General features: G+C 32.7%; 1 protein-coding gene and 1 long non-coding RNA gene across 5 annotated transcripts in view; one reads left to right on the top strand and one right to left on the bottom strand.

Annotated features, from left to right (window-relative positions):
• enox1 (ecto-NOX disulfide-thiol exchanger 1) overlaps positions 1–16762 on the top strand; it is a 113486-nt gene extending 96724 nt beyond the window's left edge. For all 4 annotated transcript variants that reach the window (XM_084725470.1, XM_084725471.1, XM_084725468.1 and 1 more), the window contains exon 15: positions 15568–16762. In XM_084725470.1, the coding sequence (XP_084581596.1) occupies positions 15568–15699 (132 nt within the window). In that variant the 3' untranslated portion in view covers positions 15700–16762. The remainder of the gene's footprint in view (positions 1–15567) is intronic.
• Positions 15400–19546, bottom strand: LOC146323258 (uncharacterized). The gene is made up of 2 exons (XR_014771333.1): positions 19417–19546; positions 15400–16073 (listed from the first exon to the last, which is right to left on the bottom strand). It is a non-coding gene; the product is annotated as an uncharacterized LOC146323258 (long non-coding RNA).
• Between the last annotated feature and the right edge of the window lie 202 nt (positions 19547–19748).

Here is a 19748-nt window from a genome sequence, read left to right as displayed (position 1 = left end):
CTGATTTTTTTAAAAATGCCATGCTAACATTCAGATATTTAGCAGGTCTGTTTACCATTTTCACCATCTTAGGGCCCTTTGACACCTACCATATTTGATCTAGACTTTACAGTTTCATTCAAACCAAAATTACAGGACATACATGCATTTTGACATACATACATACATACATACATACATTTTGACATACATACATTTTGACATACATTTTTACATACATACATTTTGACATGCATACGTAAAGACATATGTACATACATATATTTTGACATACATACATAGACATTTTGACATACATATATAGATACATACATTTTGACATGCATACATACATACATACATTTTGACATGCATACATACATACATACATTTTGACATACATACATACATACATACATTTTGACATGCATACATACATACATACAATTTGACATGCATGCATACATACATTTTGACATACATAGACATTTTGACATACATACATACATACATACATTTTGACATACATACATACATACATGCATACATACATACATTTTGACATGCATACATACATCCATACATTTTGACATACATACATATATACATTTTGACATGCATACATACATACATTTTGACAGGCATACATACAGACATTTTGACATGCATACATACATACATTTTGACATGCATACATACATCCATACATTTTTACATACATACAACCATACATTTTGACATGCATACATACATACATACACTTTGACATGCATACATACATCCATACATTTTAACATGCATACATACATACATTTTGACATGCATACATACATCCATACATTTTGACATGCATACATACAGACATTTTGACATGCATACATACATACATTTTGACATGCATACATACATACATACATTTTTACATCCATCCATCCATACATTTTGACATGCATACATACATACATACATACATTGTGACATGCATACATACATACATACATACATACATTTCGACATGCATACATACATACATACATTTTGACATGCATACATCCCTACATTTTGACAAACATACATTTTGACATACATACATACATACATTTTGACATGCACACATACATCCATACATTTTGACATGCATACATACACACATTTTGACATACACACATACATACAGATATTTTGACATCCATACATTTTGACATGCATACATACATCCATATATTTTGACCTGCATACATACAGACATACTTACATACATTTTGATATGCATACATACATCCATACATTTTTACATACATACATCCATACATTTTGACATGCATACATACAGACATTTTGACATACATACATACATACAGTTTCACATACATACATACATACATAGATGCATACATTTTGACATGCATACATACATTTTGACATACATACATACATACATACATACATTTTGACATGCATACATACATCCATACATTTTGACATCATACATACATACATTTTGACATGCATGCATACATCCATACATTTTGATATGCATACATACAGACATTTTGACATACATACATGCATACAGTTTCACATACATACATACATACATACATACATACATAGATGCATATATTTTGACATGCATACATACATTTTGACATACATACATACATTTTGAGATGGATACATACATACATATATACGTTTTGACATACATGCATACATACAGACATTTTGATATACATACATCCATACATTTTGACATACATACATACATACATAGATACATTTTGACATGCATACATGCATTTTGACATACATACATACATTTTGACATACATACATACATATATTTGGACATACATACATACATACATACATACATACATTTTGACATACATACATACATACATTTGGACATACATAATTTTGACATGTATACATACATTTTTACATGCATACATACATCCATACATTTTGATATACATACATCCATACATTTTGACATGCATACATACATACATTTTGACAGGCATACATATACATTTTGACATGCATACATACATACATTTTGACATGCATACATACATCCATACATTTTGACATGCATACATACATACATTTTGACATGCATACATACAGACATTTTGACATACATACATCCATACATTTTGACATCCATCCATCCATACATACATACATTTTGACATACATACATACATACATTTTGACATGCATACATGCATACATTTTGACATGCATACATACATACATTTTGACAGGCATACATCCATACATTTTGACATACATACATACATTTTGACATACATACATACATTTTGACATGCATACATATATCCATACATTTTGACATGCATACATACATACATTTTGACATACATACATACATACATTTTGACAGGCATACATAGACATTTTGACATGCATACATACATACATTTTGACATGCATACATACATCCATACATTTTGACATACATACATCCATACATTTTGATATGCATGCATACATCCATACATTTTGATATGCATACATACAGACATTTTGACATACATACATGCATACAGTTTCACATACATACATACATACATACATACATACATAGATGCATATATTTTGACATGCATACATACATTTTGACATACATACATACATTTTGAGATGGATACATACATACATATATACGTTTTGACATACATGCATACATACAGACATTTTGATATACATACATCCATACATTTTGACATACATACATACATAGATACATTTTGACATGCATACATGCATTTTGACATACATACATACATTTTGACATACATACATACATATATTTGGACATACATACATACATACATACATACATACATTTTGACATACATACATACATACATTTGGACATACATAATTTTGACATGTATACATACATTTTTACATGCATACATACATCCATACATTTTGACATACATACATCCATACATTTTGACATGCATACATACATACATTTTGACAGGCATACATACATACATTTTGACATGCATACATACATACATTTTGACAGACATACATACATACATTTTGATATGCATACATACATACATTTTGACAGGCATACATATACATTTTGACATGCATACATACATACATTTTGACATGCATACATACATCCATACATTTTGACATACATACATCCATACATTTTGATATGCATACATACATCCATACATTTTGATATGCATACATACAGACATTTTGACATACATACATACATACATGCATACAGTTTCACATACATACATACATACATACATACATACATACATACATAGATGCATATATTTTGACATGCATACATACATTTTGACATACATACATACATTTTGAGATACATACATATATACATTTTGACATACATGCATACATACAGACATTTTGATATACATACATCCATACATTTTGACATACATACATACATACATAGATACATTTTGACATGCATACATACATTTTGACATACATACATACATTTTGACATGCATACATACATACATACATTTTGACATACATACATACATACATACATTTTGACATACATACATACATACATTTGGACATACATAATTTTGACATGTATACATACATTTTTACATGCATACATACATCCATACATTTTGACATACATACATCCATACATTTTGACATGCATACATACATACATTTTGACAGGCATACACACATACATTTTGACAGGCATACATACATACATTTTGACATGCATACATACATACATTTTGACAGGCATACATACATACATTTTGACATGCATACATACATACATACATTTTGACATGCATACATACATACATTTTGACAGGCATACATACATACATACATTTTGACATGCATACATACATACATTTTGACAGGCATACACATACATTTTGACATGCATACACACATACATTTTGACATGCATATATACAGACATTTTGACAGGCATACATACATACATTTTGACATGCATACATACATACATTTTGACATGCATACATACTTACATTTTGACATGCATACATACATTTTGACATGCATACATACATACATACATTTTGACATACATACATACATACATTTTGACAGGCATACATACATACATACATTTTGACAGGCATACATACATACATTTTGACATGCATACATACATACATTTTGACATGCATACATACATACATTTTGACAGGCATACATACATACATGTTGACATGCATACATACATTTTGACATGCATACATACATACATACATTTTGACATACATACATACATACATTTTGACATGCATACATACATTTTGACATACATACATACATTTTGACATGCATACATACATACATACATTTTGACATGCATACATACATACATACATTTTGACATACATACATACATTTTGACATGCATACATACATACATACATTTTGACATACATACATACATACATACATACATACATTTTGACATGCATACATACATTTGGACATACATAATTTTGACATGTATACATACATTTTTACATGCATACATACATCCATACATTTTGACATACATACATCCATACATTTTGACATGCATACATACATACATTTTGACAGGCATACACACATACATTTTGACATGCATACATACATACATTTTGACAGGCATACATACATACATTTTGACATGCATACATACATATATTTTGACAGACATACATACATACATTTTGATATGCATACATACATACATTTTGACAGGCATACATAGACATTTTGACATGCATACATACATACATTTTGACATGCATACATACATCCATACATTTTGACATACATACATCCATACATTTTGATATGCATACATACATCCATACATTTTGATATGCATACATACAGACATTTTGACATACATACATACATACATGCATACAGTTTCACATACATACATACATACATACATACATAGATGCACACATTTTGACATGCATACATACATTTTGACATACATACATACATTTTGAGATGCATACATACATACATATATACATTTTGACATACATGCATACATACAGACATTTTGATATACATACATCCATACATTTTGACATACATACATACATACATAGATACATTTTGACATGCATACATACATTTTGACATACATACATACATTTTGACAGGCATACATACATACATACATTTTGACATACATACATACATACATACATTTTGACATACATACATACATACATTTGGACATACATAATTTTGACATGTATACATACATTTTTACATGCATACATACATCCATACATTTTGACATACATACATCCATACATTTTGACATGCATACATACATACATTTTGACAGGCATACACACATACATTTTGACATGCATACATACATACATTTTGACATGCATACATACATACATTTTGACAGGCATACATACATACATTTTGACATGCATACATACATACATACATTTTGACATACATACATACATTTTGACATGCATACATACATCCGTACATTTTGACATACATACATACATACATTTTGACATGCATACATACATACATACATTTTCACAGGCATACACACATACATTTTGACAGGCATACATACATACATTTTGACATGCATACATACATACATTTTGACAGGCATACATATATACATTTTGACATACATGCATACATACAGACATTTTGATATACATACATCCATACATTTTGACATACATACATACATACATAGATACATTTTGACATGCATACATACATTTTGACATACATACATACATTTTGACATGCATACATACATACATACATTTTGACATACATACATACATACATACATTTTGACATACATACATACATACATTTGGACATACATAATTTTGACATGTATACATACATTTTTACATGCATATATACATCCATACATTTTGACATACATACATCCATACATTTTGACATGCATACATACATACATTTTGACAGGCATACACACATACATTTTGACATGCATACATACATACATTTTGACATGCATACATACATACATTTTGACAGGCATACTTACATACATTTTGACATGCATACATACATACATACATTTTGACATACATACATACATTTTGACATGCATACATACATCCGTACATTTTGACATACATACATACATACATTTTGACATGCATACATACATACATACATTTTCACAGGCATACACACATACATTTTGACAGGCATACATACATACATTTTGACATGCATACATACATACATTTTGACAGGCATACATACATACATACATTTTGACATGCATACATACATATATTTTGACATGCATACATACATACATTTTGACAGGCATACATACATACATGTTGACATGCATACATACATTTTGACATGCATACATACATACATACATTTTGACATACATACATACATACATTTTGACATGCATACATACATTTTGACATACATACATACATTTTGACATGCATACATACATACATACATACATTTTGACATACATACATACATACATACATACATACATACATTTTGACATACATACATACATACATTTGGACATACATAATTTTGACATGTATACATACATTTTTACATGCATACATACATCCATACATTTTGACATACATACATCCATACATTTTGACATGCATACATACATACATTTTGACAGGCATACATACATACATTTTGACATGCATACATACATATATTTTGACAGACATACATACATACATTTTGATGTGCATACATACATACATTTTGACAGGCATACATAGACATTTTGACATGCATACATACATACATTTTGACATGCATACATACATCCATACATTTTGACATACATACATCCATATATTTTGATATGCATACATACATCCATACATTTTGATATGCATACATACAGACATTTTGACATACATACATCCATACATTTTGATATGCATACATACATCCATACATTTTGATATGCATACATACAGACATTTTGACATACATACATACATACATGCATACTGTTTCACATACATACATACATACATACATACATAGATGCATACATTTTGACATGCATACATACATTTTGACATACATACATACATTTTGAAATGCATACATACATACATATATACATTTTGACATACATGCAAACATACAGACATTTTGATATACATACATCCATACATTTTGACATACATACATACATACATAGATACATTTTGACATGCATACATACATTTTGACATACATACATACATTTTGACATGCATACATACATACATACATTTTGACATACATACATACATACATACATTTTGACATACATACATACATACATTTGGACATACATAATTTTGACATGTATACATACATTTTTACATGCATACATACATCCATACATTTTGACATACATACATCCATACATTTTGACATGCATACATACATACATTTTGACAGGCATACACACATACATTTTGACATGCATACATACATACATTTTGACATGCATACATACATACATACATTTTGACATACATACATACATTTTGACATGCATACATACATCCGTACATTTTGACATACATACATACATACATTTTGACATGCATACATACATACATACATTTTCACAGGCATACACACATACATTTTGACAGGCATACATACATACATTTTGACATGCATACATACATACATTTTGACAGGCATACATACATACATACATTTTGACATGCATACATACATACATTTTGACAGGCATACACATACATTTTGACATGCATACACACATACATTTTGACATGCATATATACAGACATTTTGACAGGCATACATACATACATTTTGACATGCATACATACATACATTTTGACATGCATACATACATACATTTTGACATGCATACATACGTACATTTTGACAGGCATACATACATACATGTTCACATGCATACATGCATTTTGACATACATACATACATACATTTTGACATGCATACATACATTTTGACATACATACATACATTTTGACATGCATATATACATACATACATTTTGACATACATACATACATTTTGACATACATACATACATACATTTTGACAGGCATACATACATACATTTTGACATGCATACATACATCCATACATTTTGACATACATACATCCATACATTTTGATATGCATGCATACATCCATACATTTTGATATGCATACATACATACATTTTGACATGCATACATACATCCATACATTTTGACATACATACATACATACATTTTGACATGCATACATACATACATACATTTTGACAGGCATACACACATACATTTTGACAGGCATACATACATACATTTTGACATGCATACATACATACATACATTTTGACAGGCATACACACATACATTTTGACAGGCATACATACATACATACATTTTGACATGCATACATACATACATTTTGACAGGCATACATACATACATACATTTTGACAGGCATACACACATACATTTTGACATGCATACACACATACATTTTGACATACATTTTGACAGGCATACATACATACATTTTGACATGCATACATACATACATTTTGACATGCATACATACATACATTTTGACATGCATACATACATTTTGACATGCATACATACATACATACATTTTGACATACATACATTTTGACAGGCATACATACATACATTTTGACAGGCATACATACATACATTTTGACAGGCATACATACATACATTTTGACATGCATACATACATTTTGACATACATACATACATTTTGACATACATACATACATACATTTTGACAGGCATACATACATACATTTTGACATGCATACATACACACATTTTGACATACATACATACATACATTTTGACAGGCATACATACATACATACATTTTGACATGCATACATACATTTTGACAGGCATACATACATACATTTTGACATGCATACATACATCCATACATTTTGACATACATACATCCATACATTTTGATATGCATGCATACATCCATACATTTTGATATGCATACATACATACATTTTGACATACATACATACATACATTTTGACAGGTATACATACATACATTTTGACATGCATACATACATACATTTTGACATGCATACATACATTTTGACATACATACATACATTTTGACATACATACACACATACATTTTGACATGCATATATACGGACATTTTGACAGGCATACATACATACATTTTGACATGCATACATACATACCTACATTTTGACATACATACATACATACATTTTGACATGCATACATACATACATGCATTTTGACATACATACATACATACATACATTTTGACAGGTATACATACATACATTTTGACATGCATACATACATTTTGACATGTATACATACATTTTTACATGCATACATACATCCATACATTTTGACATACATACATCCATACATTTTGACAGGCATACATACATACATTTTGACATGCATACATACATACATACATTTTGACATGCATAAATACATCTATACATTTTGACATACATATATCCATACATTTTGACATGCATACATACATACATAAATACATACATTTTGGCATGCATACATACACACATACGACATGCATACATACATTTTGACATGCATGCATGCATACATGCATACATGCAGTTTGACATGCATGCATTTTGACATACATACATCCATACATTTTGACATGCATACATACATCCATACATTTTGACATGCATTCTTTTTGACATACATACATACATACATTTTGACATGCATACATCCATTAATTTTGACATGCATACATTTTGACATACATACATACATTTTGACATGCATGCATGCATACATACATACATGCAGTTTGACATGCATACATACATCCATACATTTTGACATGCATACATCCATATATTGTGACATGCATACATACATACATACATTTTGACATGCATACATCCATACATTTTGACATGGACACATACATGCATACATACATACATTTTGACATGCATACATACATACATACATTTTGACATGCATACATCCATAAATTTTGACATGCATACATACATATATTGTGACATGCATACATACATACATACATTTTGACATGCATACATCCATACATTGTGACATGCATACATACATACATAAATACATACATTTTGGCATGCATACATACACACATACATACGACATGCATATATACATTTTGACATGCATGCATGCATACATGCATACATGCAGTTTGACATGCATACATTTTGACATACATACAGACAGACATTTTGACATGCATACATCCATACATTGTGACATGCATACATACATATATTGTGACATGCATACATACATACATACATTTTGACATGCATACATCCATACATTGTGACATGCATACATACATACATACATTTTGACATGCATACATACATCCATACATTTTGACATGCATATATCCATACATTTTGACAGGCATACATACATACATTTTGACATGCATACATACATACATACATTTTGACATGCATAAATACATCTATACATTTTGACATACATATATCCATACATTTTGACATGCATACATACATACATAAATACATACATTTTGGCATGCATACATACACACATACGACATGCATACATACATTTTGACATGCATGCATGCATACATGCATACATGCAGTTTGACATGCATGCATTTTGACATACATACATCCATACATTTTGACATGCATACATACATCCATACATTTTGACATGCATTCTTTTTGACATACATACATACATACATTTTGACATGCATACATCCATTAATTTTGACATGCATACATTTTGACATACATACATACATTTTGACATGCATGCATGCATACATACATACATGCAGTTTGACATGCATACATACATCCATACATTTTGACATGCATACATCCATATATTGTGACATGCATACATACATACATACATTTTGACATGCATACATCCATACATTTTGACATGGACACATACATGCATACATACATACATTTTGACATGCATACATACATACATACATTTTGACATGCATACATCCATAAATTTTGACATGCATACATACATATATTGTGACATGCATACATACATACATACATTTTGACATGCATACATCCATACATTGTGACATGCATACATACATACATAAATACATACATTTTGGCATGCATACATACACACATACATACGACATGCATATATACATTTTGACATGCATGCATGCATACATGCATACATGCAGTTTGACATGCATACATTTTGACATACATACAGACAGACATTTTGACATGCATACATCCATACATTGTGACATGCATACATACATATATTGTGACATGCATACATACATACATACATTTTGACATGCATACATCCATACATTGTGACATGCATACATACATACATACATTTTGACATGCATACATACATACATACATTTTGACATGCATATATCCATACATTTTGACATACATACAGACAGACATTTTGACATGCATACATCCATACATTGTGACATGCATACATACATACATACATTTTGACATGCATACATACATACATACATTTTGACATGCATACATCCATAAATTTTGACAGGCATACATACATATATTGTGACATGCATACATACATACATACATTTTGACATGCATACATCCATATATTGTGACATGCATACATGCAGTTTGACATGCATACATTTTGACATACATGCATACATACATTTTGACATGCATACATACATCCATACATTTTGACATGCATACATCCATACATTTTGACATGCATACATACATACATTGTGACATGCCTACATAGACATTTTGACATGCATACATACATTTTGACATGCATACATACATACATTTTGACATGGATACATACAGACATATTGACATGCATACATACATACATTTTGACATGCATACATACATACATACATTTTGACATGCATACATCCATAAATTTTGACATGCATACATACATATATTGTGACACGCATACATACATACATACATACATTTTGACATGCATACATACATACATACATTTTGACATGCATACATCCATACATTGTGACATGCATACATGCAGTTTGACATGCATACATTTTGACATACATGCATACATACATTTTGACATGCATACATACATCCATACATTTTGACATGCATACATCCATACATTTTGACATGCATACATACATACATTGTGACATGCATACATAGACATTTTGACATGCATACATACATACATGTTGACATGGATACATACATACATACATACATTTTGACATGCATACATCCATACATACATTTTGACATGCATACATACAGACATATTGACATGCATACATACATACATTTTGACATGCATAAATACATCTATACATTTTGACATACATATATCCATACATTTTGACATGCATACATACATACATAAATACATACATTTTGGCATGCATACATACACACATACATACGACATGCATACATACATTTTGACATGCATACATGCATACATGCAGTTTGACATGCATACATTTTGACATACATACATCCATACATTTTGACATGCATACATTTTGACATACATACATCCATACATTTTGACATGCATACTTTTTGACATACATACATTTTGACATGCATAAATCCATTCATTTTGACATGCATACATTTTGACATACATACATACATTTTGACATGCATGCATGCATACATACATACATGCAGTTTGACATGCATACATACATCCATACATTTTGACATGCATACATCCATACATTTTGACATGGACACATACATGCATACATACATACATTTTGACATGCATACATCCATAAATTTTGACATGCATACATACATATATTGTGACATGCATACATACATCCATACATTTTGACATGCATACATCCATACATTGTGACATGCATACATACATACATACATTTTGGCATACATACAGACAGACATTTTGACATGCATACTTTTTGACATACATACATACATACATTTTGACATGCATACATTTTGACATGGATACATACATGCATACATTTTGACATGCATACATCCATAGATTTTGACATGCATACATAGACATTTTGACATGCATACATACATACATTTTGACATGCATACATACACACATACATACGACATGCATACATACATTTTGACATGCATGCATGCATACATGCAGTTTGACATGCATACATACATCCATACATTTTGACATGCATACTTTTTGACATACATACATACATACATTTTGACATGCATACATTTTGACATACATACATCCATACATTTTGACATGCATACATTTTGACATGCATACATTTTGACATACATACATCCATACATTTTGACATGCATACATTTTGACATACATACATACATGCATACATACATTTTGACATGCATACATACATTTTGACATGCATAAATACATCCATACATTTTGACATGCATATATCCATACATTTTGAAATACATACAGACATTTTGACATGCATACTTTTTGACATACATACATCCATACATTTTGACATGCATACATACATACATTGTGACATGCATACATACATATGTATGGATGTATGCATGTCAAAATGTATGGATGTATCCATGTCAAAATGTCTGTATGTATGTCAAAATGTCTGTCAAAATGTATATGTGCATGTCGTATGTATGTGTGTATGTATGCATGCCAAAATCTCTGTATGCATGTCAAAATGTATGTATGTATGTATGTATGCATGTCACAATGTATGGATGTATGCATGTCAAAATGTATGGATGTATGCATGTCAAAATGTATGCATGTCACAATGTATGTATGTATGTATGTATGTCAAAATGTATGCATGTCAAAATGTATGGATGTATGCATGTCAAAATGTCTATGTATGCATGTGAAAATGTATTTATGTATGTATGCATGTCAAAATGTATGGATGTATGCATGTCAAAATGTATTGATGTATGCATGTCAAAATGTATGTATGCATGTATGTATCCATGTCAAAATGTATGGATGTATGTCAAAATGTATGCATGTCAAAATGTATGTATGCATGTCAAAATGTCTGTCTGTATGTATGTCAAAATGTATGGATATATGCATGTCAATATGTATGTATTTATGTATGCATGTCAAAATGTATGGATGTATGCATGTCAAAATGTCTGTCTGCATGTATGTCAAAATGTTTGTCTGTATGTATGTCAAAATGTATGGATATATGCATGTCAAAATGTATGTATGTATGCATGTCACAATGTATGTATGGATGCATGTCAAAATGGATGCATGTCAAAATTTTTGACATGCATACATACATCAATACATTTTGACATGCATGCATGCATACATACATGCAGTTTGACATGCATGCATACATCCATACATTTTGACATGCATACATACATACATACATACGTACGGGACACTCTTGGTGTACCACCAAAAAGACTTACAAATTCGGTCATTTTCTAATAACACTTGGAGATAGCTGACGTCAGTTCATGAGTGATGACAACAACAAGCTCCTGGACTTTTTAGTGTCCACTGGCAGGGCAGTACCGAATGTGTCAAAGCTTTATTCGTTGTCATGATGTTCCGACAGCATAATTAGTATTAGATATTAGATATTAGTATTCATATATGTTTTCCCCTCCTGGCCACCCCTGTGTCAATCATGCTGTTTTGTTGTCCTGTGCCAAGCTTGCGCTGAAGTTGCTGCTTCTTCCAGCCAAGTCATCGTGCTGCACGTCCGTCTGCTTCTCTGTCTGTCTCTGACAGAGAGACAGACACACAAAGGCGCTGCAGCAGCAGCAGCAGCTTCAGTGTGAGCTGGACACAGAATGACACCAACAGCACAAGTGACACCAAGGTGGCCAGCAGGTCAGAGAGGAGGAGGAGGTACTGTGACTGCCATGTCCCTGCCTCTCTGTCTCTTTGCTGGCTCTCTTAGGCCAGACACATACTTGCTTTTCAACCACACATAGCAAAGACACACACAACCATCATGCCAAACGGATTCAGGATACACAAGGCAGCCATGATACAAATGTGAGTGTATAGTTTAAAGCACATACAATTGTGGCCTTAGTATTTTCCCCCAAATTATTTCTAGTTCTTCAGTTAGTTCCATTCATGGAACCATACTATCTAGCAAACAAGCTGCCATGTCCACCAGTCAAGTGGAACCATTGAAATCAAGGATACAAAATGCACAAGAACCTGTAGAATACGTCATGCCCACTTCAAGGTTTTAATTTAAATTCTCAAAATGGCTCAAAATCAAGAGCATGATCTGGAAATGAACCTGTTTCATGTTGGTGGAACAGGCCTACCAGTGTCTTTGTTGTCTCTCTGCCACTCTGTCTCATTGAAAGTCTTCTTGTCCCCTGTCTCAGGTATCAGCGATGGAATTGGAACGTCTGATGGTCCGTCTGCCCAGCATGTTCAAGCAGGAGTTGAGTGGTGTTGGTGCAACTCTGGAGAAACGATGGAAGTTCTGCGGTTTTGACAGCCTCGGTTCGGCGTGACGCAGGGAGAACGCACACACACACACTGAGATAACACACTGAACAGATGCTCACAATGCTTCAGACCTTTAGTGTGTGTGTGCGTTCTTCCATCCCAAATCATGTTCGATATACCGGGGTGCACCGGATGATGAAGATCACTCAAGCAGACACTGGAAACTGGAAGAGACAGACATTCAGACCTTAAAAAGGAGAAACACAGTCCACTTCCTGATGTTGGGTTGAGTTATAAAAACTGAGACAGATATTAAAGAGAATGATCTGCAACAGGACCAACCGTCTTCACTTTGTTCACTTAAGGGCATCCCCAAACCTGAGTCTCTTCACTTCAAACTGAATCATGGTCCTTGGTTGTCTTGTTGTTGGACATCCAGCTGCAACCCAAGTTGACAAGAAGAGAGAGTCATACTTATACCAAAGTTGATCCTTCACATGTTTGGTTATAAAGAAAAAAAATCATGCCAAACTTCATTTCATGAATTAACAAAATAGAAGTGTTGATTGCCCACTGGGTCTGTAAACTACTGTCGTGATAGGGCCACATACTGATCATGTCCTTCCTCCTTCTAACACTACAGGTTTGTTTGAGATGTAGCAAAAAAAAACTCCCACTGGTAAAGCAACCCAAATTGAAGGAATTTACACACCAACTCTTAACTGTTTTTAAATCTGTCATCAGACAGATCCTAAAAGGATCGGTTACTGAGGGCCACTTTATAATGTTGTCAGTCCAATTATCCATGCTGTCACTGTCAGCAGGCAACAGCAGACATGGTATCTAGAAGGGAACCCCAGACCTCAGGAAACTGATCATTTCAACCAAAACCATTAAGAAATTTTGAAAGAAAAGAGTCTTGCACATTTTTGGTTCTTTTCTAGACACAGCCAGCAGACACCGAGTGTGACAGGCATGACATGGCACCACAGTAATGGCAGCACTGCTAGATTGTGGAAAACACAAAGATTTCTAGTCTCTGTTGAGTCAACAGCCAATTTGAGCTAATGTTAATGCTTTTTAGAGGTTGTGGAATTTTCCAAACTGAATGAATACCACACATACAAACACTAAACGTCTTCATGGCTTGACAGAAGAAGCAAGTCTATGAGCGAGTTGATTGTCTGTGGTGAATACTGAAATAACAGCAGGACGTTGGGGTGGGTCTGTGGTCGTATGATAGGTGACAGATTCAGAGTTGGTGTGTAAACACAACAGACTAAACATGAGACCATATTTACGCCAGACATATTTTGATGAATACAATGGAGGGAAACCACTTCAGTATTCGAAATAATCAGACAGACAAGGTTTGAAAACATTTGAGAGAGAGATTGAGGACATAAACTGTCAGGGTGAAGGTGAAAAAGGGACCATTTGGAGGATACTGTATAGTTGTGTTTTATAAAGGATAATATTGAGAGGAATCAATTCAATCATTCCACTTAATTTATTTCATTATAACTGTACGAAGAAGCTGTTCACTGAAGGCAGCAGACTGTAACGTCTCGCTGCCATAAGTCATATTCCGTATTTAAATATGATGAAAAAAGATGAATAATGGTCCTGACTGTGTCCTGCTTTTTTAAAATATACTTAAGCATAAGAGTTAATAACAGTTTAGTTTTGCAGACTTTTCCCCTCTGAATGGAGTGAAGAGTAAAGATGAAGAAGAACATGAAGAGGAATGTAGGATGATAACTCTTCAGTATTATCATCCTAGGAGATGGCACAGATTTGTCCTGTTTTGTTGCTTTCAGTTTTATGCCCTCATTTTGTGTTTCCAAAGAGCGCAGTGCTGTACATGTCAAACTACAATTAAGTGATTTTGTATTGCACTTCCATAAAATTAGGGGACTTGAATTGTTGTTGTTTTTTTCTTATTTAAATAAAGTCGTTGTTACAAGATGGGTAGTAACAAGTTACATTTTTTCCATTATGTTTGCTTAGGTAACTTTTTGTGAAACTGGATGAATTCATTGCACTCATTTACTATTTTATGTATTTTTGTATTATGTTAACAGGCTGATCCAAGGCTGGGTCTCATTTAAGCCACTCTACCTCCCTAATGACTCTGCTCAGCAGAGGTGTGGCCTGTGACATATTAGACTCGAATCACAAATTTGATGACTTCAGACTCGCCTTGACAAAACTCGACTTGGACTTTTAACACCTGCCCGAATCACCTGTTGACTTGAAAATTCTTGATACGTCCCCCCAAGCACAAAAAATTAAAGTCTGTTACTTAAAGAGTAAAAATCTACAAATCAATTAATCTCCTTTCATTTCAGAATCAACCAACATTAACACTATTGATTCTCAGCAAGTCAACACTTAATTCACCAGATCTACTTGGTTTGAACCAATCAGACAGCAGAGAACCATGAAGAACTAATGTTATGTTACTGAGGTCCAGTGAGGAAAAAAGATGCTGCATATAATTTCTATCACATACAAAAACTATTAAGTGGTCAACAAAAAATTAAGCACAGTATGCAAAACTTGTAGGTTGGAAATTAGAGACAGAGGTGCAATAACTTCCCACTTTGTTTAACATTAACATTTAACATGATTTTGTACAAAGAATGGTAAGTTGAGGCTTTGTTGTTAAAATGGCACTACATTTTGTGAAGAGCGCCCGGTGTTGCTTAAGTTACAGCTGGAAATTAATTCCTAAAGAATATTTTACCTGTTGATTTAATGGACATTTTAATTTTGACTTACTGAGATAATTAACGATCGTCTGAAAATGTATTGTGTGTGTTTCAGGGCCAACTGTTAATCACATTCTTCAACAAGCAAATCTGATTTTAAATGCCATTGAAATGTGTAGCACCATGATTATGAATACCGGGCACGATCCTACAAAACATAAAGACATGTCACAGCAATACAACCCTGGGAAACTTGGCATACACTCATCTAAGGGCTTCCAGAGCTTGGCCGCTGTGCATATGTGATAGAAAACTGAACTCGGTGCTCTCAGACTACATGTAAAGTATGTGGGCCTACCTCTTTCCTTTCTGTTCCGGTGCAGATTCAACACTCGTCTCAGCGCTCGCTCGGCCAGCTCACTGTCCATGGTCCGTGACCTGCTCAATTATCAGATCATTTTGTAGACATTAAACACGCAGATCATAACTCGAAACAAAATTTTGCATGGAAAAGAAGAAAAAACTTGACAGTCCTCCTGCTGCAGCAGTCAAACAAACACTTCTTTTTGATTCAGGACTTCCACACCTGCACTCCATCAACCTACTTAATTATTTGGGATGCCGCTTTCAAAGTAACGCCCAGTGTGTGACTAGGTAATCCCACCCTTAACCTGACAGCCATGCAGGACAGCCAATAGACAGTGTGCCCTGACAAGTTCAAAATGTTGATCAAAAACTTTTAAAAGGTGTAATCTTTGTCCCACTTTCTGCTTCACTGGTTTACATCCGGGCATTAGCATGGCATTAGCATCCTTGGTGATTATCTAAACATGGCTTTCAAATAGCGCTATTATGATGAAAAATCAAATAAGCTGGACGTGGTGGACACCTGATCTGTGGCCGTCTGTGATGGAAGCTGGAACTTGGGACATCTGGAACATGGTCCATGCATAGCTGATTTGCTGATTTATTTGCTAAAGTATAATATCATTGAAGCTTTCCCTCAAGTTTGAGCATAGTGTCCGTTGTTCTGTTGATCTATTTATGAATGATACTTAAAAAACTCACCATGTGATTCCAGGGGCAAGGAAACCAAGATGATTGGAGCTGACGAATTTGGCGCAGCCTTCATCTGCCCTTCACAGCCGTTGAGTCTGAAGTAACGTCATCCGCCTGTTCCTCTGTTGAGGTCTTGATCTATGAAAGAAGCAAAGACATGTAACTGTAATTAAAATATAATTTTTAAATGTACTATTTAGTTTGATATTAATGTAATATTCACAAGGGCATTTTATGATCATGCTTAAGAGATATAAACTGGGAGTATTGTCCTGGTGTTTCTGTAGCAGATGATCTGATCAAAAAAAAAAAAAAAAAAAAAAAGTGATTTTCATGTGTAT

Source organism: Lutjanus erythropterus, chromosome 8 (genome assembly GCF_056507025.1).
Source record: "Lutjanus erythropterus isolate fLutEry1 chromosome 8, fLutEry1.hap2, whole genome shotgun sequence".
Taxonomy (NCBI): Eukaryota; Metazoa; Chordata; class Actinopteri; order Lutjaniformes; family Lutjanidae; genus Lutjanus; species Lutjanus erythropterus.
Note: the sequence above shows the minus strand (reverse complement) of the source record. Positions and strands in the feature narration are given on the sequence as shown.